The 25,049-nt window shown below is 42.3% G+C and overlaps 1 protein-coding gene across 3 annotated transcripts in view; it reads left to right on the forward strand.

The window, feature by feature from the left end:
* LOC306912590 (3',5'-cyclic-AMP phosphodiesterase 4B-like) overlaps positions 1 to 25,049 on the forward strand; it is a 110,352-nt gene that overhangs the window by 1,901 nt on the left and 83,402 nt on the right. For 2 of the 3 annotated variants that reach the window (XR_013788404.1, XM_079488925.1), the window contains exons 1-2: positions 20,037 to 20,082; positions 21,797 to 21,966. Coding sequence is in view for 2 of the 3 variants with exons in the window: in XM_079488925.1 (XP_079345051.1) it covers positions 21,925 to 21,966 (42 nt within the window). In the remaining variant the exon portion in view is untranslated. Of the gene's footprint in view, positions 1 to 20,036; positions 20,083 to 21,796; positions 21,967 to 25,049 lie in introns of those variants that run through there. The other variant, XM_079488924.1, reaches the window with a different exon arrangement.

The following is a 25,049-nucleotide window of genomic DNA, read 5'->3' on the forward strand; positions in this document are numbered from 1 at the left end:
CAGTATTTTTCAAATTTGACAAGTCAACAAAAGTGACTCGAACTAAGAACTAATCTGAAATAAACTATTTATTTGAACTTCTAGTGTCTCAGTTCCAAACTTAAATTATAGTGTTAAGAAGTGCTCTTAATTGTATCTTTTATTATGTACAGAGGCAAACTATTACTGCTCTGGTGCATGTTTATGCGTAATTGAACACTGATCAGTGCCACCTGCGGTGGGCGTGTATGTGATTATGGGTGTGTCATGTGTTCAATAAAAAGCCTCACTTGCTGTGAGGACAGTGTCCTGTGTGGAGCTGTGAATCTGAGCTGTCTGTGTCCGTCTACATTTATTTTCCCTCGTCAGTGTGGTGCTATTACAGTGGTGGTCTACAATGCTGGGGCTGTGATGAACTTTGCTGAACAATAGTCTTTCAGAAAACAAAAACATTCTGAACATCGTCAGAGTCAGACTAATTGTTTACATGTTTTGACGGTGTGGCGGTGGCATTACATCTTATGATGGGATAACAGAACTCTTTTTGTGAACACACACTGGCATGTGATAGGCAGGGTGTTCTTCTTTAAGGTCAAACCAAAAAAAACTGAATAGGTACATGGCCAAGCATTACCCCTACAGCAGGAATGCATCCAAGACCTTACTGATGTTTGTGATATAATTAAGGAAGGCTGTGGCTAGAAATCCCGGCCCACATATGAACCTAATTTCATACTAAAATTAAATGTCTCATGTATATTTAATTTGTCAGTGTATTTCATACTGTCAATATCACTTGGGGTGCAACACTTTTATAAACTATTATAAAAAATAATCAATTTAATAAAATTGATTAATATTATTCCCTTTTTTGGGCATGTCATTGTAGGTGAACATTTTCACATGCACCAAAAAATGGTAAATAGCCGATCTACATGTTCACAACACGTCACTTTAAAAATATTCATATTGCCAACATTGTGGACACGCAACTGGGTGGCACGCATTCAAGAAGAGTAGGTTCATGTCTGCGAACAGGATTTCCTGCCATCGACAAACTTCAAAGATTCCAAGCCTGGTATCTCTGGCGTGATGCAGGGCCCCTGTCCAGCTCTGGCCCCGCCCTTCTGAATCATTCAGGGCATCCCCTCCCCCTTATTGTGCCCCTGGATGAAATATCTCACTGACTGATTGGCTGACTGCCAGGCTGACTGGCATGGCTGAATTATTCTGGCTGGCTGCCTGACTGACTGGCTGGCGAGCTGACTGGTCTGTTTTAAGGCTATGCTGTTGGTAAGCAAGCCACAAGAGCTGCCCTTGTATGATTAATGCTCACCAGTGAATGAATACGTGCTATGTCTGTCTGTGTAACGCATTCCTTTTGTCACTCTGAATGTTTATCTGACTTCTTTTTTTTGCTGAATCAAGGCAAGTCGGTGTTTCTTTTGTAGACTTGGATACCATGCACTGAGGTAACTGCTGAGTGTGCTGTTAATTGCTGCGTATTGAAGCAATAGAGCACACCAGTAAAACTTTTCTTTACGTGTCCTGAATCCTTAATTTAACTTTTTGCAACAAGGCTGCACCCCCATTAAATTATGTCTTTACATATATTGAGTGAAAGAGGAAAAAAAATATTTCAATTGAATTCTGTCCACCCATTCACACCACCACAAGTAAATCCATCCCATATTCTTCCACTGCTGTCTGTAGTCTGCGAGTCATGCAGCTATATGCTGACTGCTGCTGACTGCAATCTGCTGTATAGGGCTGCAACTATTACTATCTATTTTCTTAAGCGATTATTCTATAACTTTTTTGATCAATCGAATAATCAAGAAGCTTTTTTTTCATAATCAGTGAATCGCTTAAATCTTGTGTCTTATTGATTGTTCATGAAAAATGAATCAAATTTAAGTTGGGAAGAAAAAAATACTCAGTGAATATAATCAGTGAATACTTCATCGCTCAACTGTGTCATCCAAAAATTGCGAAAATGGCAGATGTACAATCTCAATGTGTCGCATCCCGAATTGATGCGTTGTTGTGAGCTTGTAGATTGGCATTGGCATTATTATTGGTGAAAATTGGCATTTTCACCAATAATAACATGCTCAAAATAGGGATTGACTGTTAATCGATTATTTTATTTACGATACAATTAGTTGAACTGTTATACCCCTACTTCTGTACAGGAGTTGTGTGGCGAATCATTGATGTTGTTTCGGCTTAAATTACAGTGGTTGCAGTTTTGTCCAGAAACGGTTCAACAAGGATTTTATGCATTGGTGTAAAACGTTCCGTTTCATACGTTAATTTTGAGTTTGCCAGACTAAATTAATATTCATTACTGGTTTGGGAGCATTTATGGCCAAAGTGACATGTGTGCAACAGTCCATTTACAAAGACAAGTTTCAACACTTTAATTTATTCATATATTTTATACATCAAGCCTGACATCCTATCAGTCTTCTGCATGCATTACCATTCAGATAAGTAGGACAAAACCATCTGGGAGAAGATTTTGTTTTGGAACTTCAGCCAGTGACTCACGGTGGGTTATTTAAACCAGTAGGTGCTAAGCAATAGGATAGGCACTAACAAATATGTGTTTTTTTTTTGTAACAAAATTGATAACAACATGCAGATTAACAGGTGCATATCGTATATGTATGTTACTTTTTCATTTTCTTTTGGCATACATTGACTATGTCCGTTAATAACATGTATATGTACAGTACAGTATATGCTCTGCCTCTAAACGTGAGTAAAACATATTTTTCATTCCAGTTCATCTTTAAACCCCATGTGACCAACTGACTGACCAACATTGCCATGTCTCTTGTGGGGCTAAAAACATCTACAGCCTAAACAAGAAAATGCACTTAGTGGCTGAATGGCAGATCTACACCACGGAGGCATTCAGTGTTGTGGTGCCATTTATGCAGCACACTGTCATGTCCCCTTTTTTGGAAAATAAAAAATAAAACCGTTTTATGGACGGTCCACACATCAATGCAACTACTTGCAACTGCCATTGGGGATAATGGTTGCAAATAGTTGCATCATGCAACGTTTTTTCTGCGAGGAGTTGACTAGTTGCATTGATGTGGAGTGTGGATGTGGACTGGCTGGCATTAAAGGGTCACCTTTTTCAAAACTCATTTCAACTCTCAATTTAAGTATAATTTCCATAGAATTATACAAAAAGGAACTAAATCTTGTTAACACCCCGATCGCCCAGGACGAAGTTCACCGTCCTTTCAATTAGTAACACCCAGCGCCCAGGACGAAGTTTTATCAAAACCGATCGCATCGCTCCACAGCCTGGGAGCGCCTGTTGCGCAACATTCGATGTTGCGTAACAGTGGGACGTCACAGTGGGACGTCACAGTGGGACGTCACAGTGGGACGTCTTCGAAAACTTTCCCCCCTGCTATGATTTAATGGATTAAATAACCCCGGGCAATCGGAGTGTTAATATTTAAAAACCTCTGCCCCTGTGTGGTCCCTGACCTGTGATTTAAAATGGTATAGAACCTCCACAGGCGTCCAGCAATATCTTGTGTTCAAATTTAATTGATTCGTTTGGGGACCAGTTTTAATGGTCTCCTACCCGAGAGTTGAAAATCATTGATTTCTGATTGGCTCGCACATGCATAGTTGTTCTGGTCTGGCTTTTATCTAGATGTGTGTCTTGACTCTTGTGCTTGTGGTGTGTACAGAGGGGTTCATTAGGACAGCCAAGGCTGCACTTTGATAAATGTCTCTCTCGACAGTCCGGTGAAGGTTTGACTACTGTGTTGATTGAACACGCTGCCGATCCCAGGAGGTTTCCCAAGCACCTCTTCCTCCCCCAAATCCCTCAGGTGCCAGGTGCTATTGTTATCCTCTTAGTCACACAGTATGTCATTCATTATAACGCACCCTGGAGCCCAATTCCATCCATCATAGTTGTGTGATCCAAATCCAATGTCTAATTGATGAAGTGCTGAATTAGCTGGTGTTTCATTTTGAGTAGCCATTGACTATTTGGCATTACCTCAATGGGCTTGTAGTCACCTATTGTGTTAGTGCCAGAGTTTAGAACGCCCAAATGATTTATTATGTTTACCCGGCCGGCAGCAGTCAGATATCTGATCAAATAGTGACTGGCCCAGATGATGAATGTGTCCTGTCTGCCCAATTAGTTTTCCTTTCTTTGGGTTTGGATAACCTCTGTGATGCCTCTTTATAGCAGCAGCAGCACAGCAGTAAGACCTAGTGATAAATTAGTCCCCTACTGCTCATTAATGCGACCAGAGCAAGCCCCCAGTAAGGCTATCGAAAGTTGAAGCTGCCGCCCACTACCTACTGGCGAAAAGTGGAACTGCAGCACTTTAAAGGAGGTGGACGGACGTTCATGACGTCACGTGCGTCAGCCCGGACCTCAAATTTGAGGCGAGGCTAACGCTCCGGTTCGGTCTCTATCCTTTTATTACTCTATGGACCAGAGGTGCATGTTTAGCCAGCGATGTGGAAGAATATTGTGACAAAATGTTGATGGCCCTGGTCTCACCTGCAATTTTATTTTAAGTTCAATCTTAACTTGTCTCTACTACTGCAGTTTCAAATCAGTTTTCACTTCAGTATAAGCTTGCTATTTTGTTTAGAGATATTTCTCAGGAATTGTGACCATGCACTGAGCACAGTGGCGCTGGGCGATGATTCTCTCAAACTTTCGCCTCCAACTACTATTACAAAAAAGTTTAATATGGCAGATCTACAAGCTCAAGCTTTTGAGCTTGTAGATTGGCTATTATCACTATTTAATAGTAATTGAAAATGTTAATGTTTGTACGCCATCATTGTACAACAAAGTATAATACAGGCTTAATCATACTAGTGGATTTAGTTGTTATATTTAAGATATATTCTTAATTATTCCATTAAAGGGATAGTTCAGAATGTTTTAACTTAAGCTGTATGAAATATAACCATTAATATAGTGGTTGCAACTGTATTAATTGATTGCCCGAGTCCTGTGGTGGGAGTTCTGCTCTGGTTTTGGTGAAATATTAAGTAGTTCCGGTCATTTTGTGGGGGGCACAGGGGGCCACGCATTAAAAGTAAATTAATTCACAAAACTAATGTCATTGGTATTGGTGACCTATTTCTACCATATAGTGCAACTTTCGTTCATTTTTTACCCCTCTATCACACAGAACTATGTACTTTGTGTCCATATCACTACGCCCAAAAAATAGTTCCATGTGATAGAGGGGTCAAAGTTGAATGAGAGTTGCACTAATATTTTAGAAATAGTACAAACAATACAAATGACGCTAGTTTTGTGGATTCATTTACTATTAATGCGTGGCCCCAGTTCCCCCCACAAAATGACTGGAACTACTTAATATTCACCAAAACCAGAGACGAACTCCCACCACGGGACTCAGGCAGTCAAATAATACAGTTGCAACCACGTGTAAGTATTTCATACAACTTAAGTTCAAAAATTGTGAACTATCCCTTTAACCTACATGAGCAGAGTTAAGTCAGATTCGATATATTTTTGGCCAGCCCTAGTTGCTAAGTTGTGATGGTGCTGTTATAAGGCTACTGTTTAAGACTTATAATGGTGTTTTTACACCTTGAGAGCTTAGGGTACATATTGTTTTGCATGCCTGTTGCTGTGAAGGCTCAATGACTTCGAGGGTAAAGCCTGAGAACAAGAATTAGTTAGTTTTATATGATATAACTATATTTTAGATTTTTGTCTCCACCAGGCCGAAGGCACGGGGAGAGAGTATGTTTTGCACTTCGTCCGTGTGTCCGTCCGTCCATCCATCCGTGTGTGTGTGTGTGTGTGTGTGTCCGTCCGTCCGTCCGTCCGTCCGTCCGTCCGTCTGTTACCAGCTAATCTCCGGCACCGTTAACCCGGTCGATGCCAAATTTTGCACACACACTCTCTTGATGCCAACGATGAACCCAAATTCTCCAGAACGGCCTGTTATAGCGCCACCAGGAGGCCGACTTTTGTAAAACACATCTTTGGATATTACTCCTCCAGATTCTGTCCAAACATCCCGCAAATCGTTACACAGTATCTCTAGTCATGTGCTCAAGACTGATCTGTCCGATATTCCATCCTAATTGGCTAACATTGGCTTTCAAAGTTTGCAGGATTGGCCCGTTTTGAACAAAAAGCCTCAAATCATGAACGCAGCGTGCAATTTACGTGAAATCTTTCACAGACTTTCCTACTAGGGTTGAGATTCGGGTCTGTTTCAGACCCGGTTTCCGACATTGCGGATCCGGAGCCGGTTCCATCGTTTTTTTATTAACGGTTCCCCAAATGGTTCTCATTAGTTGTAATTTAGCTCTGCTGTGTCTGTGCATGCATGCAAGCAGAGCCAAGTTACTGGGGTGACGTCACCCCACCTACACGAGTGAGTGGGGTCGGGGGGGATACCACTGTTCTGTGCATTCAGCGACCGACCGAAAGTGTGGTTAACAGAGAGGGGAAATGACTGAGGCTGAGCACACAAAGTGCAATAAATGCGATGCAATAGTTTCCTATAGGTTGTTGCAACTTGCACCAGTTGCATGTCCACATTGAGGAAACATCTCAAAATCAATATATGCCTACACGAGTCCACGACTCACGAGATTAATCTAGGCACATCGTGTTTGAGAGCCTGCGGAAAGCCGTGCCCGCACTCCCCGCAGTCCACCACAGCCGGCGGGGGATGAGGATGATGCAAGACTGGTTCACTTTCCCCAGGCTAGTAACGTTAGAAAATAAAAACTACTAACTTCTACAGAACTTTTCATTAGGCGTATTGTACAACTGTTGTTAATGGTGTTAATTTATAACGCCAATGACTCAACGTATTTCTGTCTGATATTTTATGAATCACGTTAACTATAGAGCCAAATCAATTTGTCTGCACTTATTTTTACAACTTATAAGCAACTCAACTGCTTTTGATTAGGCTCTAAATTAATCGTGCGACTGTTGAGAGCCCAGCCTTTAGGTGCATATATACCTCCATAGATTGATTACTTATTAAACAGTTTGCAGGAAAAAAAGCACAGGAACATAGCCTACAGTTCAATACAAGGTCTGCTAAGAGGATGTTATAACCCAAGAAAGCACTATGGCTTGTTTCCATTAGGGTAACTGGGGTCCTTCATATTAAATTAATCTGAACATTAAAGTTACAACATTTGTCACCACAACAATATCATTATTGCAATGTGTACTGTATATTTAATATACACAGTTCAAATTGCAATATAATTTACAGTACAAATTGCGACAATGATATTGTTGTTGTGGCAAGCTGGTGGTGGTGGTGAAGTTTAAATAATAGTGCCACCTCATAATTGTAAAGTGCATACAATTATTGAATGTGTCTTTATTATGTACTTACTACTTGGTTAGGTTAGTTATAATATAAGCATAATGTATGTCAGGAAAAAAGGCGGAAAAAAATTTATATTATGAACCGTTAAGGGAACCGTAAGGATCCGGAACCGTTCAAATCCTAACGAATCCCAACCCTATTTCCTACTAGGCTGAGGAATATATCCAACCCTTTTCACATTGGCCTATTATAGCGCCACCAGGAGGCCACAACCTGACCTGCCCTGGTGGAGACCTGTGCCCCGAGGGCACAGGTCTAGTCTTGAATTGGTCTATTCTTATCTTGCCACCTCAGATACCTACCTACTGTAAATCAAATGTACCCCCTATTCATTTTGTATTAGCTACAGTTTTACCTTGTTATGACAAGTCTATAAATGGGGTCTTATTGCATTCACTATTCAGTCCTCGGTATTGACTTTTTTCTAAAATGGTTCAACGTGGCATAAAAAATCACACCTGTGTGAAGTGAGGGGCGCTCTTATCATCGTACATCTCATTCCGGCCAATCACGTCCTCACCTTCGTCTTCAACGTTTGTGTTTACACAAACACTCAAAGCTGGCCATTCATTGTCAATGTCATTTAATGTTTGTGTTGGGACAAACGCTCAAAACTGGCCATTCATTATCTATGGCATTCAATGTTTGTAAAGCCCTAACCACACCAAAGGGTCGAGACGGTTTTAGCGTTGTCCCTGCGGTGTGATATGTCCTGTTGCACATTGTCGTCCCTAGTGATTCAATGCATGGAATTCAATGGACCAAACCACACCGAAGGGTCGAGACGGTTTTAGCGTTAACTCCTTGCAACCGTTTGGACCCAAGGAGTTGCATGGTGACCCTTTGGTGTGGTTAGGGCTTTAGGACAATGTTTGTGTTTACACACACCCTCAAAAGCTGGACATAGGCTAGCGCTATCGCCCCTCAAAAATAACACCAAAATACAATATCATCACAAATACAGTATAAAACTGAGCTGAGCGAGTACACATTGTCTCGAAGGGCCTCAAAATAGCCTGCCTAGAGTCACATGCAAGCCTAGAATATATAGCCCATATTGGCCATTAAAGAACAAAAAAATACGTATTTTTAACAATAATGCAGTATGGACTATATTAATGACTTTTGCGATGTAGATGTAAGTCACAGGCTGAATGTGTGGGACAGTATAGTTGGCTGACTGCTTCCATGATGTGGCCTCCATGGTGATGTCACTATCACAGCTTCCACACACTGTTGTGTGCACGCCTCCTCCACAAGGCACAGAGTTTTACCCCCCTGCACTGAGTCTACCATGATGTAGTGTTCTGCTTGTTTTGTACTGTTATGTTTTACCTCACTGCACTTGGTGTACCAGCTCTGTGGCCTTGTGTCCGACATGACACTCTTCATCTGAAGTGGCTGGCGGTGAGGTTGTCACAATTGTTACATAATCGTCTAATCGCAATTATTTGAGATCAATTATTTTGTCATTGTGTCATTTTCATACATAAAAAAGCAGAGATGGCAGATCTACAAGTTATTTGTCATAACTGCCATGTGCACTACGAAGCCAAACGGAAATCTAATTTCTATTCGTCATCAAAACACAATACAATCGCTAATCACAATTATTTGTGAAGAAGAAGTAGCGACTCTACTCCGATTCTCTCTCGTGTGACTAAACTTAAGTTCTCACCCTATCTCTAAGGGAGATGCCAGCCACCCGTCAGAGAAAACCCATTTAGGCTGTTTCGGTCATGACCCACACTTCATGACCATAAGTGAGAGTCTGAACTAAGATTGCTCGGTAGATGGAGAGCTTTGCCTTCTGGCTCTCTTTTCGTCACAACAGTGCGGTAGAGCGACTGCAATACGGCCCCTGCCACTCTGATTCTCCAGCTGATCTCAATCCATCGGTTATCCCAGCCGCCGTACACTCAACTGCGAACCGGTCCAGTGAGAGCTGAAGGTCTTGGACCGATTGTGCCATCAGGACCACATGATCTGCAAAAAGCACTGAGGATGTACTTGTACATCAAGCTGCCTCACTTGACGGAAACAGGAGAAAGGCTGCTGTATGGGACCTATGGGACACTTTGCTTGGAACCGTTGGTTTCCAAGGATACTAACTTACTTATAGGCCTAGTGGTACACGTGGTTAGTGGTACCTAATGTACGTACCATGTCCATGTGTAAATGTAGAGTGCTGCTTGTATTGTAATGTACAGTTGGAGGCCATCAATATTGTCCTTTTCTTTTTGCTGAGGTTTGCGTGATCTGCGCAAAAGGACAGTTAACCAATTTTGGGCGGGAACCCCTTTTGGTGTTTTAAACATTATGTTATAATTTAGCTATTGAAAAATAGCAGATCTACAAGCTCATAGCGCGCCACCGAGTGGCGCGCTACGAGCTTGTAGGTCTGCTATTTTTGAAAAATCGTGAAAATATTTATTTCAGAAAACTGGAGGATTTAGAAGGATTTCTTTAAATTTTGAGGTCAGGCCTAAATGGGTCAAATGATAAGGGACAATATCGGTGGCACCCAACTGTACATGTTTTTATGTCACTGCACTGAGTGGACCATGTGTAAATGTAGTGCTCTGCTTGTACTGTACTGTTGCCATTCTGTCCTTATTCAGTGCTTGTGGAAGTTGTGGACTGTTAACCACACTTCCTCTGGGTGTATCATCATTGATACTGACAGAATATGTATACTTCGATTTGGTGTTGGTGAACTTGTTTTATATTCAAGGACATTATGCACTAGGACTGTTTAGTAATAATGTGACTCTTGTTTTGCAATTTAGATCTGTTCCCGGGACAAGCTAGCCCATCTGTGAAACCTGACTCCTTATGAGTGGATTCCATTGTATTCTGCAAATTATCACTTTTTGTTTAACCAGATGCTGCTTGAAAAGTTTAGTAACGAAGCCTAGAAGCGAAACGGAAATGTAATTTGTATTCATATCTTCCAATGTTCAACACCAGATACACAATTAAATTGTTAATCGCAATTCTTTGTATGACAGTTAATAGTCTACTAATAGTTAAAGATTGGATTATAAATGAATAGTTCCAAAACGCAACACGAGTCTGGTATAAATGTCTACACACATTGCATATTCGAACACCCGACAGCTTTGAAGGTGGACATGGACACATTTGGGCACTTAAGTTACCGGTATGAAGTGTAGCTTAAATGCAATGTGTCACTCTTCAATCTGCATGTAAATAATGTATGCACTGCAGTAGAAATACATAGAAATGACAAATCTGCAGTTTGCGCGGGGAAAGAGATCTAATTCAATGTAACACTGTAGTACTATCTGGACACTCTTGTGTAAATGGGAACATAGTGTTCCCAAGTTACAAATGGAATTTCTGGTGTGATGATGAATGTCAGGTGGGTATTCGTACAGATTACTTTCTCAGCAGAATGAGGAGACTAAAAGCGACATACTGTAATCTTTTGAATATCTTTCTAACGATAAAAACAAGATTGTACTGTTACTGCAACCTTATTTGTTTCTTGAAGGTTAGCTCAATAGCTCAGAATAAAAATGACCTACATTGTTTCCTAAAAAGTTGATGTGAAGAAAAACAGCCTATTTACGAGACTGTATCCCACAGATTTACTTCAGTGTGATTAATTTATTTCCCTGTTAATTATATTTTCTCGTAATATGTAGTAAACTGTGGTCATGTGAACTGTATAGTTTTTGTATAAAGGCCCAGCTGTTGTGGTATTTTCTATAAACGCAGGCCAACACTGTCAAAGCCGCTAGTTTGACCAAATCTCTTCTCTCTGCCACAGTGGGAACCGTTGTCCTGGTCTAATCATCTCTTACGAGTCTTGATTTGATAGAAATCAAATCAAGAGAGTCATTATGTCAACAACTTCCAAGAGAGGCAGATGGATACAGTGCAGTATATCAAAGCTTCAAAGTGAGGTTTTAAAGGAACATGCCAGTGGTCTGGCATGTTAATTGTTATTGACTACCGCTCACTGTATACTTGACATTTAATTTGGGTAGACTAAAGCATTAAATATGGAACTTAAAAGATACAGGATGAGTTAGCTAGAAATTAAAAGTAGAAAATAGCAGGTCTACCATCTCGTAACACGCCGTGATAAAACAAATAATCACAAAAAGTTGAAAAGCACAGCAAATATATGCAAGTGGACATCGTCATCGTCATTGTGTGTAGACCCCTATGGCCTTGATATACTTTCATTATTGAGACAAACGGAAATTGAACTTTATATATTAATGCAATTGAAGGCATGATGCCTTGACCTCCCTTTGTTGTGGCGCCATAAAAGATACCTTTGTTTGGGTGTCCTGTTCTCATAAGTGTGTGACGGCTACTGACTCGCACGTCACAGCCTTGGCATTGTGTGAGTGTACTCCGCGTAGACATGTGACACAAATTGAGCTGTCTAACAGGAACACACTCTTTCCCTGCTATTTTTTGAATGAGTCACGACTCACGGCACACAACCATAAATGTATTGTGTCTGGGTTTTGGAGACTGAACTCCACTGTAAATTCTTTAGCACTGATTTATCAAACATTTTTCATGCTTAATTGGTATTTGGCCACGACCCCCTGCCCTATCTGAAAATATTTTGAAAACGACCTCCTCAGAGACTCTTGGGAGTTGACTTTAAGTTTATACTGCCTGCAAAGCAGTGTTCCTCAAAGATCATTTGCTGTGGTAATGTTACAGGCTACAGTACATTAATGCTATTGTTTGGTGGGCGGCCATAGCTGAATGAGTACAGAGGCCGCTTGAGAAACCGATGATCCCAGGTTCAAAGTTTGCGCATTAACTTTTTTGTGTTTGTTGCTCATTAACATGTTGGAGGCTGCATTCAGTATTGCAGTGAGCAATTTAAACAATTAAGCCGCCCCATATACTTTGTCACATGACTCACATCATTAATAGTGAAAATAGCCCACTAAGCTCACAATGTGCTGCGATACATGAGCTTGTGGATTTGCTATTTTCACAATTATTTGAAAATGTTTGCCTCATGAAGACGAGGGCAAAAATAGGGAACATTGAAAGTGGTTCTACCTGGAGACAACTCTACAAATCCCTTCTAAATCCTAACTGTTTAATGGAAATGTTGTTTCTGTGTGTTTATAAAAAATTACACAGATGCTTTTCCGGATTGAATGGGTTAAAGGTAGGGGTGTAATGATCCATTTTACAGCGATACGACACGTATCACGATACATGGTTGACAATACGATATATGGACGATATTGGTATTATGGCGATACGATTCGATTTAAAATCGATACAGTAATTATTTAGCAAATAAATTCAATCTGTGTAAAACGTGGATAGTGCAAGTTTTTTTTAAGGGAAAATGTATGAATATGCATATACATAAGTAAACAGTGATTCTCTGGCAAAATACATATACACAGTCCTGGGCATGACGTTAATCTGTTCCGTTCGAGAGGACCGGCGACCCTCGAATGTAAACGGCCACGAAAGGAAACTATGGATCATTACATCAGAAACACAAATCCTATACTTCCATGGGCGGGAGTCCCCAGGAACACAACAGTGCCAGGTACCCAAGCGTGTCTGCCAGACCGACCGGATGATGCTGCGCCCCTAAACCCACCTGGGCGGGGCGTAGCTAACGGGTGCAGGGCACCTGATGCTATACTAAGATACATGTCACGACACGGCACATCAGATTGACTACATCCTTACTCGTAGGAAATGGAGGAGCAGTGTCACTAACAGCGAGGCATACGGGTCCTTCAGCTCACTCTACTCGGACCACAGGATCGTCACAGCAACAGTCAGACTGAACCTGAGGGCCCCAAGGAAGGAGGGAAGGAGGAAGGGGAAATATGAATGGAGTCAACTGGCAACTGGCTGGAGACATGTCTCCAGCAAGTCCCCAACGCAAGAAGGAAAGACTGATGTCTTGACCCCAGAATCATCAAAGCCAGGGAGGAGCTGAGAGCTGCACACAGGGACTTTGTCGCTGATCATGCACTGAGACTTGCAATCAATGGCAGAGAGGAGGCACTGGGGTTCACTCTGGTCTCGAGGAAGTCAAGGAGAGTACACCTCATCATAGTCACTGACCTGGACTATGCAGACGACATCGCCCTAATCTCGGATACAGTCGAGAAAGGAAGGGAGCTACGACTGGCAGTAGAAAAGGAGTGCAGGAAGATCGGCCTCAAGCTCAATACAATGCCAAGAAAACAAATGTAATGACAGTCAACACCGAGGACTAAACCATCAAATCAGATATGGGAGAAGACCTTAAGAGGCGGCTGTTCATAGCTACTGTGGAGTCAGTACTGCTGTATGGGGCCGAGACATGGACCCTCACAGTACAACAGGAAAAAGCCCTGGATGGAGTCTACACAAGAATGCTACGAATGGCACTAGGTGTCACATGGACGGAACACATCAGAAATGTGGACCTCTTATGGGGACCTACCACGGGTCATGGACAAAGTCAGAGAGAGAAGGATGAGGCTGGTGGGGCACTGCGTCAGGCACCAAGAACTTGAGGCAAGTAAATTTACCCTATGGGAGCAAAGCCAGGAGGGAAAAGAAGCGTACCACCTATATAGACGTGCTGCGGTGCTACAGCTTGGCTGACAACAATGCAGAGCTCAAGAACCTGATGTTGGATAGGAAATTGTGGAGGGCAGCGATCCAGGAATCCAGAGTTGGTGTTGGCTAGACCTCACTCTCGCAGCAACTAACATAGACATTGTATTTTGAACACATTTAAGACAAACCGTGACATGACACAGAGAATACACACATTTATCGATAGACCAAGTGTAGCGAAATTGAAAAATAATTAAACTTTTTTCTTAAAATTGCTAAATACAACACAGAAGTACTTAGTCAGTTATTTGCATTGTAAAACGAGTCAAGACTCTATTGTAAGTATGCACACCTACAGTACTGCACATGCACATGATGTGCATCTGCATCACATGTAGGAAAAACACTTGGAATTTAGTTCTGCTGTATTTGGTATAGTTATAACCTTGAGCACACAATCCTGCACTGCACCATAGGTAGCCTCATATATTGTGTTTTCTTATAGTGTTATTTAGATTTAGGGCTGTACTATCGATCCATTTCTTGCCGATTATTTAACTATTTTGATTAATCAAGATTAGCATCGGACCCAAAATCTGGCATCGGTCGCGCTATAATATAGATGGGTTAATGCAGTAGGGAGATTAACCCATTGAAACTGGGAACGCATCTGTGTCATTTTAGCCTTGGCTATTCAACTGTACATCTGCTATTTTTTGACATTTTTGAAAAAATCTTCAAGGTGTGAGAACTACTGATTTTAGAAGGCATTTGTAGAATCAGCCTCAGGCCTTAACCCATTAAAAGCCTATACGTTGTTATACAGTGCCTTTTATAAACCCAGGAAAGCATTGTCATTTTAGATATTACTATGTATATTGCAACAGGATTTGTTTTGTTTTTTGTAAATAAAAAAATTGAAGATTTTCGGAAAACTTTGGTTAAGATTTAGACGGCGTTTTTAAAATCGGCCTCAGGTCCCTGTGTTAATAGTTTAAGGGGAGAAACGATGAATCTGATTTTAAATCTGCATTCTGCACCCCCACATGCTTTTAAAGCAGGAACTGTCTGCCCTCACACACTGAAACACATCCTGACCTCCAGCACCGCTTCAGTGTCATAAATTAGATGCTTGCACTTTGATGGTACGAGCCCGGGCAAAGTGCCGTTGTTACTGTGGTTACCACATACTAACTCCACATCAACAAGCCAATTACGGGCAGTAGTGATGGCGTAAGTGTGGCTGAACGGCAGGGAGGACGGGTTACTTGAGGCCTGATGCTGATATAAAACATTAGCAGTTTTCTCAACCTCCAGAAATGGTCCTGCCCTGCAGCATTGTCAGTACTCTGGTGGGTTTTGATGTTTGTGCACTTGTATTTTGATGTCCTTTCTTGTGGACAACGTCACAGAGGACTGTGCTCTACAGTCTGTTGATTTTACTCTTTAATAATAATTATTATAATAATGGCTTGAATTTGTATAGCGCCTTTCATGAACCCATACAAAGAAATACTGAATCAATTTGACAAAGTTTGCATCCATTCATAAATATTTTGTCCACCCAGCTCTCATTGACTTCAATGCATTCTCTGGAACATTTGGCTCCAATTTGGATCCCAGTGAGACCAATCTGCCAACTGTAAATGTCCTTTCCTTCTTGGACTCGGATAGCCTAGCAGCCAGCTGCCTTCTGAGATAACTGCAACCCAGAAAGACAATTAAAAGGGAATTCCAATAATTGATTCAGGAGGAAATGAAGGCACGTAACACAAACTCCAGCAGGTCCTTTGATGAGAGGAAAGATCAAAAAAATGTGCAGCTAAAAGTGTGTGTGTGTGTGTGTGTGTGTGTGTGTGTGTGTGTGTGTGTGTGTGTGTGTGTGTGTGTGTGTGTGTGTGTGTGTGTGTGTGTGTGTGTGTGTGTGTGTGTGTGTGTGTGTGTGTGTGTGTGTGTGTGTGTGTGTGTGTGTGTGTGTGTGTGTGTGTGTGTGTGTGTGTGTGTGTGTGTGTGTGTGTGTGTGTGTGTGTGTGTGTGTGTGTGTGTGTGTGTGTGTGTGTGTGTGTGTGTGTGTGTGTGTGTGTGTGTGTGTGTGTGTGTGTGTGTGTGTGTGTGTGTGTGCGCCCGTGCGCCCCCTAGTTCACACATGTGGACCCTTCATGTCATACGAGTGTCTGCTTGTTAGAACAACACTTCAGTTTGACTTTTAATGACCTTCTTGGCCTCTGGAGACAGTGGACCTTGGACGTATTGGAGATCCTTAAAAGGTCATTTCACCGCTGGAAGAAACTGCAGTCCCTCAATGTTAATAGTATTTGTAGTAGATAACAGTAGTAACTAGGCATGTAACTATTTTTGGAGAGAAATGAGACTGAGTCACTTTCAGTAGTAGAGCACTAGAGAGTGTGTACAGTTGGAGGCCATCGATATTGTCCTTTTCTTTTTGCTGAGGTTTGAGTGATCTGCGCAAAAGGACAGTTAACCCATTTTGGGCGGGAACCCCTTTTGGTGTTTTAAACATTGTTATAATTTAGCTATTGAAAAATAGCAGATCTACAAGCTCATAGCGCGCCACCGAGTGGCGCGCTACGAGCTTGTAGATCTGCTATTTTTGAAAAATCGTGAAAATATTTATTTCAGAAAACTGGAGGATTTAGAAGGATTTTTTTAAAATTTTGAGGTCAGGCCTAAATGGGTCAAATGATAAGGGACAATATCGGTGGCACCCAACTGTATGTTTCTGTGCCCAGGTGATGGTCGTTGATGCTCATTAACCCATTTAGGCCGTACGATGTGCGAGAATGTCATAACTAATCCAACCGACGGGTTGCGCCTTTTCATTGATATCAAACGAGAGAAAAATATTCAGATCTTTCTTTCTTTTTTTGGATTTGGCCTTCACTTCCCTGTTTACCGTTCACAAAGAAAGGCTCGGCGGGCGTAATCTAAAGAGCTCTCCGTGGTTTTGACCAGATGGATATACTAAGCTCCTAATTTCTGACTTCAACATGCCTCTCGTTCAAAATATGAAGTGAGCGATCATCAGCGACTTATATCCTAATCTTTTTGTCCGGAACGGGGGGTGGGGGGGGGGGGGCTTACAGAGTAAAAGCGGCCATATCTTCCCGGCACCCCGAGCTTCTATTTTGAAAGAAATCCCGGCGCTGATTGTGTTAATACATCGAGGAAGGCAATTATGTTGCTGCACTGTCAAATCTACATCTAACCTAAGATGCCATCAAGATGCCTTTTTTTTTTACATGTTAACTCGAGCTAGGTTCTAAACAAGAAAGTATGTTTACAGTTGTTGCACAGAAATTAAGTAATTTTACAGAAATGAGACCGACTCCTCACTCCATGCAGTCACTTTCAGTAGTAGAGTTCTGTAGAGGGGAGCTGTGTGTCTGTGACTGCCCAGGTGATGGTCGTTGATGCTCATTAATACATCAGGGAATGCAATTATGTTTCTGCACTGTCAAAAGTAATTCTACTTATTTTGCAATGTAGTTCAATAAAAAAATAAAGCTTGGGGGGAAGATAAATTATATAAAATAAAACCTTTTTTCTGGAAAATATTTTTGTTTAAAATATTGTGAAAATCGTATCGTGAACCTCATATCCTGATACGAATCGTATCGTGAGTTGAGTGAATCGTTACATGCCCAGTAGTAACACAATTTGAACCCTATGGTCAGAAAAATAATTGTGTGTGTGCGTGCGTGCGTGCGTGCGTGCGTGCGACGAAGGCCTGTTACTTTGGTCGACTGCTGCTGCGGATCATCATGGTCATTAGGCTTATTGTAGAGCCTTTTATTCCTCCAACTATAGCCTAGTTGTAATGCCAATTAATTCCTCCCGCTGCTTAATCACGTCCACTGAAGAACGTGCCTCTATCCTAATCTGACAGGTGCTTCAGGAGTATGTACAGTGATAAAGATCACCCTCCATCCTGCCCAGCTTCCCTTCCCCGAACACTTTCATTCACTTTCATATAGAGACGCCCGGCAAGCCAAATGCACCGTGGTGGATATGAACTCCTAGACCCTTTACCTGAGCACAGCATAATGTTAGTTGGCTGCATATCATGATATCAATATAATAATCAATGCAATCCTGTTACATATATTGAGGCAACAGTGGCTCAGGGGTGTAGTAGCCGGTAGAGAGGCTAATGATATCAAATTCACTCATCAAATATGCTGTTCACTGGGTAAATGCATGTGCCCATAGTTCCACATTTATCCCTCTTTAAAGCCAGTGATGGCTGTACAGAAAACCTTTTAGGAAAGCAGTTTGACAGCTTAGGATTGATTAGCCAGTATTTTCTACTTCAGTAGTGTCAGTCTAATGACATGCCCAAAATAGGGACGCCAGGTTGAAAGTGGTTTAAAACAAAAAGTTTTCAATTGCTTTTTTCTTTCTTTCTTTTTGATTCTAAGCCAGGGTTTCGTTTAAAGGCGGGGGAACGGGCTGTGTGTGAGAAAAGTGTGGTTTCATTTAATTTGTAGTGCAGCCCATAGATGAGAATGGAGAGCATTAAAAACACCCATCCATTCATACTGTACGTAATATCATCTTCTCATCTCTCCTGCCGGTTAGGATCACATTTATCATGTTCTTCCTTACCTTCAGAGGCATGGAGGATGCACTTCTGATAAACGAACAGACCCTCATGCCTGCTGACCGTGCATAATGTGGAGCAATTGTCTTCCCTTCCCTTCCTGCTGAGATCAGACCTTCATGAAGGTCTGTGTGATCATACCTCAATTCTTCTTGACATGCTGGACCCGTTTTGATCATCATACCTCCGATGTCCATGACATGCTGTGTGTGATAACACTACCTCTGCCCACTTTGCGTTTCATGTCACTTTCCTTGGCAATTACTGAGAGCTCCAGGAAGCTGATGTCTTGTAAGCCTCAACAGAATGAAGCCATCCTGTGTCACAGCAGAAGTCTATTCATATTCTATTCATAACCACTTGTCAATGGTACCAGAAGGTGCACGGCAAAATCCACATTTAACTGTGTATCAGAATCCTGACACAACAACACACAGGGGCCTGTTAATCAAAATAAATGAAAAAATCAATAGTGACATGATTGCTATATTGGTTGATGGATCAGCCAACCGCGGTCTGACTGTTGGATGCTTTCGGAGAGCTGAAGTAATTCTGTAAGTGATGTTCTGTTCGGGCATCCAGAGGACGCTACCTAGCAGACGGACAGACCGGACAGGACAGGAATCTATTATATAACAACTTTAAGCATGCATACCCCGGTAATAATTCCTTTTATTGGATATAAAGATCCCACTGTGACCTCATTATTTAACCGTATTTTCACCCCCCCTGTTTGGCAGCTTACACCCACCTTATTGCGTTTAAATGCACTCAAAGCTCTATAAACCTGGATTACCTGCTTGCCGTGAATACTGCAATGGGAGGTGTATGTGTGGCTTACATATCCCTGGCATCCTGTTCGACTACCTTTTTACACTGACAAATAAATAAAAACTAATCTAACTAAGATGACTAAAACTAAGACTAAATATATTGACAATTTATATATTGACAATTTCTTCAAATAAAAACTAGACTAAAATGTTAGGGAGGAACTAGTGGCGACGAGATCCAGTAGAACTACAAGACAAGTCATTTTATGCTTGGTTGCATGCTGAAAATAGCAGATCTACAAGCTTGCATGCGTTGTGAGCTTTTACGGCACTACGACACCATCAAGGCCTGCCAAGATAGTAAAGATACATTTTAGACTAAACTAAATCAACTGTAGATTGAGTCGACTAAAACTAGACAAACTAAAACATTTCAGATGACTAAAATATGACATAAAGAATCAACACTGTAAATGACCCATGGCACTGTATTTTGTCTTTGTAATTATTTGCATGCAACATGTGTCATACTTTTATTTTGAAGGGTTTTTTTTTGTTTTGAGTTCAGTGTGGCTGAGAGCCTGGTAATCTTCCACTGGGGGTTTCCTTGATTGGTTATTGCACTCACCTGGCTGCTCAGAATCAGAAGGAAATGTTTGAGGCAAGCAGCAGCAACAGTTTTATCTTAGCACCCAGCTAGAACGGGAACAAGGTAATGTGTTTGTGTTTTATGATTCTGTGCATTTACTTGGATATGTTTATATTAACACAGAGAAGGTGTTGCTTTCATGTAAACATTGTGATTATTCATGATTATGTTTTGTGTGTGTTTTAAAGGCCCATTCTGTATGTTATTGTTTTATGACCTGGTTTGTAATGTTTGTATGTTGTAAGAGCTCATTTTTTATCTGTCCTATAGTTCTTACGGTGTCTGTCCAGAAAAGAGGTGTTTCACACAAAGGAAAGGACTTTATGTTCAAAACAAGGTCTAAGGCTGAGCATAAATAAAACCTTCTGGAAACATCAGTACGCTTCACCATTCTCTGGCTTGGGTTCGCTACAAACACTACTGGCATCAAATGCACCCTGGCCAAGACCTACGCTGAAAAGACTATCAGCGGAAGTGGCGGAAGTGTTGCGTGTAAGATAACTACGTCACGCGGTGCGGCTGTGTTTACTAGTCCCCACCCAATGATCATTTCAGCGGGAATACATTTTCGGGAACACAACGCTGCGATTGGTCAAAAAACGTTAACTTCCGGGGGGGGGGGGGGGGGTTACACGGCGGAAGTCCTGCCTTAGATAGCTTATTTGTCCTAGGTTGTGACCAGGCTCTTCTTTTTCGCAGTTAAGTGAGCCTGGGACCGAGGCTACATCAAATGCAGGTTCTCATAATCAAAGGACAGCATGACCTTAATCTGGCTATTGGGTGTGCAATGTGGCCTTTACCTGATCCAACTGTTGAGCAGAATAGACCTTACAGTACATCAGGTAATATCTCCATAATGGTATGCCTGCAGAAAAACAACTTGTTAATATCATATCTTAAAGCAGTGGTTCTCAAAGTGGGGTCCGGGGAGGCGGGGACTTCCATGGGTCCTTGACACAAGTTGACAGTATTCCAGGGGGTCCCCAATTAGTTAATATAGCATCAAGAATCAAAATGCGTTGCGATGCGTTTTTGAGCTTTTAGTTTGTCTATTTTCCAAGATTTTTGAAAGATTATGAAAGAAAATCTTATCAGAAGGGGGTCCGCAGCCTGATGATGCATATAAACGTGGGGGTCCTTGACATGACATGTTTGAGAACCATCTGTCTTAACAGGCACTGTATGTGTTACCAAGTGGGATCGTAGATCAGCCGTTTGTCAGTAATAAAACCATAAAAATGACATAATGGACATGAGGCAGACTTGCAGGTGAAAGATGAGTTTAATTAGATCCAGGCCTGGACAACATAAGTGAAGAAAATAACTAAAATAACATAACTTAACAGAGAGGTACTGGAGTCAACCTCTCCCCATGGCAGCCCACTCTCTACTGAGCCATTTCCCCTTTATATAGACTCCTGACTCCACCCCTGGCTAAGCAGTCAGCAAATCACGACGCATTTAGCAGCACACAAGACGCTCCCCCTAAAGCAATCAATCAGAGCTCTCTTCAGGCAATCAAGGCAGCGTCCCAATTACAGCATCTACATAGATAAACACAGGTATGTTAGATTCACATGTCACAGCAGAATGTGCACCTTCTGTGGGACTGAGAATCAACTTGTTACAAATACAATACAGAAACGATACAATGAATGTGTATTGTTGAACAACATTACTCTGACAGAGGCTGCTCTGTCACTGTATGCATTCCAAAAGAGCAGCCTTTGGACTGGTGTTCTGCTCGCCCACACTCCACTCCTCTGTCATTGTGCAGGTGTAGCGCTGAGGCTGCCCGGAGGAGGAGGAGGAGGAGGAGGAGGGGACAGCGGGTGGACGGACGGACGTTTTAAAACAGATCGAAAGGAGGAGGCGGACGATTCTTCCGAGGGTACATCAGTCAGGATGAAGAAAAGCAGGAGTGCGCTGGGAGTCACCCCAGGTGATGTGAGTATCGACCCGCCTTTCCTGTCCTGTATCATCCATCCATCCATTCATTCATCAGTTCATCCCTCTAGGGATGCAAGTATCGATGATGTTCTTAGCCATTATTCTATTGATTACTTTTAAGTTGAATTGAATAATGTAGAGGCATGTTTTTTTGGATCATTTGTTTATCTTTTATATATCAAAAATATGTAATAGATTGTTTTAATATAATAGATATAAATCTATAATATAAATCTTATCAATTTTAATATAATAGATTAAATCTATCTATTTTATAAGAACAAAAAGCGATATTTCAAATGTTCCCTCCAAAGCGATTACATTTTATAATTGATTAAATAGATTAGTTAGATTTACTGTTGCACCCCTGCATACATCACTGCGCCTCGCCCACGGCCACTTCTGAAAATCCTGAATGAACCCTAGTTGCCGAGCCCACCGCCATTCATTCCTCTTGTGTAGAACTTTATTATATCTATTATTTTCTTTTTGTGTGCCTCATCCTTAACAATGTGACTCCTCGTCCGTGTGTTGTCGTCCGCGTTGGACCAGCCGGCGGTGACGGTGAGGCTTTTGGACGATGTTATGGTGCAGTCTCATCAGGAGATGGTGACTGACTCACTGAACAGATGCCCATTCAACAGACGGCTGGCCTGGCTGGGCAGGGCCAACTGCGGAGCAGGGGAGGGTGGGCTTGGTGGGGCGAGGCAGAGAGCAGGGGGGAAAAAGAGAGAGAGGTGGTGGGGGATTAAAAGCCTGGAGGAAGACAGAAGGAGACAAAGGTGAAGGAAAAACAGGAAAAGAGAGAGAGAGATCTGACAAAAGGGTGGGGTGATGGTGGTGTGTGTGTGTGTGTGCGTGCATGCGTGTGTGCGTGTGCAGAGTGCGAGAGTGAAAAGGTCCATCTGTTTCCCCTCAAAAGCAGCAGTGTTTATAATTAGACGTGCAAGACCAGAACATTTGTGACGATGAACAGTAGGACCTCATCACTTTCCTGTACTGTCTGCACTGTCTTTACCGTGTCTGTGCTGTCTGCACTGTCTTTACCGTGTCTGTGCTGTCTGCACTGTCTGTATTGTGTCTGTGCTGTCTGCACTGTCTGTATTGTGTCTGCACTGTCTTACTGTCTTTACTGTGTCTGTGCTGTCTGCACTGTCTGTATTGTGTCTGTGCTGTCTGCACTGTCTGTATTGTGTCTGTGCTGTCTGCACTGTCTGTATTGTGTCTGTGCTGTCTTACTGTCTTTACTGTGTCTGTGCTGTCTGTACTGTCTTACTGTCTTTACTGTGTCTGTGCTGTCTGTACTGTCTGTACGCTGCCTGTATTATTACCACTCCGTACATCTCTGTAATCTACATCCATACCTGTTGAGGTATGCCTGCGTAGTGCGTACAAAGCAATTCATCTTCAAGCCTGATTCATACTTTGTCGTTTTGTGGTGTTGCACAGTGAAATTGTCAGATCTACAAGTTCACAACGTGCCACAACTATATATCTGCTACTTTTGGCGGTGTACGATATAGCATAAATCAGGCTTTAGTCTTCTAGGTTAGTTAGCATTACTGGGATGTAGAGCAGAGGATCTCAACCTGGCGGTCGCGACCCCTCTGAATCTATATGCTTGCGTTATTCACTGATGTGTCAAAAGCAAATACAGAGTGTTATGGTGTTGCTGTGTGTCAAAGAAGATATCAGGGTTTTTTAATTTTAATTTTTTTATTTGGTGCATTATAGTTGGATTTTCAAAGCCTTCCTCCAGCAATATTGCAATATGTGGTTTCCCAGCAGTCAGGCACTTCCAAAAACACAGTTTTCAGATCTACAACCCGTTCTCTCCAGTTTGACATCTTCACACTACTGGACAAAGGCCGACAAACTGTCCTATGTCCCCCGAGTCCAACATCGGTTTGACTTTGATGTCGGTCAAAATCTGCGCCTACAGCTCTGCTGACTATTGGCTCTGTTTGCGAGCAAGCATGTTTGATTTTTCTATTTTGACCCAAAATTTCAATGCTGTTCGGCACATCAAAAATGCGCTAGCTTCGACAAACTGCAAAAGCGTCAGATGTCTCCTCTTTTCTACATTTTAATTTGGTTTATTTTGCCTAGAAAACATCAAATTCAATGGATTTATTTTGCCAAAATTGGGAATACCTCTCGTGCTATTTAATAGCTGCCCGTCAGGAGGCTCTCTATTGTTCCCCTGTAGAAGTCCCTGATTGTGTTGGGTCTCAGGCCACATTTCTTCAGACTCCTGAGTCCATACAGGCGCTGTTGGGCCTTTTTTACGACAGCAGGACAGGTCCTTCTCAATGTTCAATGAAAGTGTCCACCCTTTCCACCACTGAGCAATTGATGCTGACTGGTTGGTGCTCATCCTTCTTCTTCCTGTAGTCACCCACAATCTCCTTGGTCTTTTTGACATTCAGAGAGAGGTGGTTGTCTGTGCAGTGTTCACCACTGCTTCCTCGCTGTAGGCCGACTTATCGCCGCCGGAGATCAGACCCACCACTGCCGTGTCGTTAGAAAACCTCACGACATGGTTTGACTCCTGTGTCGCCACGCAGTCGTATGTCTACACTGGGAGTACAGCAGAGCAAGAGAGCCCTGTGGTGCCCCTATGCGGACAGGAGTGGAGGACGTACGATCATCCACTCTCACTGTCTGGGGGCTGTCTGTCAGGAAGCTCTGAATCCAGTCGCACAGTGATGTGTTGAGGCCCAGGTCCCGGAGCTTGCCATCGAGCCTGCCCTGGAGGGAATTAAAGTGTTAAATGTGGAGCTGCAGTATAGTCCACAAACATCCTCACGTAGGTGCGACTTCCCTCCAGGTGGGAAAGGGCCGTGTGCGCAGCACATGGACGATGGCATCTTCTGTGCTCCTGTTTGCTCTGTAGGCAAACTGCAGGGGATCAATCAAGGGTGGCGGGAAGCATGGGCAATATGAGTCCTTTAACCAGGCCCTCGAAGCACTTGCTGACTATGGGAGTGAGGGCTATGGGAAGCCAGTAATTTACTGTAGGTCGGTCACCTTTGGCCGTTTGGGAATGGGGTGCTTGTTTTTAAGATGGTGTTGAAAAC

This window comes from Electrona antarctica, assembly GCF_951216825.1.
Source record: "Electrona antarctica genome assembly, chromosome: 19".
In the NCBI taxonomy this organism is placed as follows: Eukaryota; Metazoa; Chordata; class Actinopteri; order Myctophiformes; family Myctophidae; genus Electrona; species Electrona antarctica.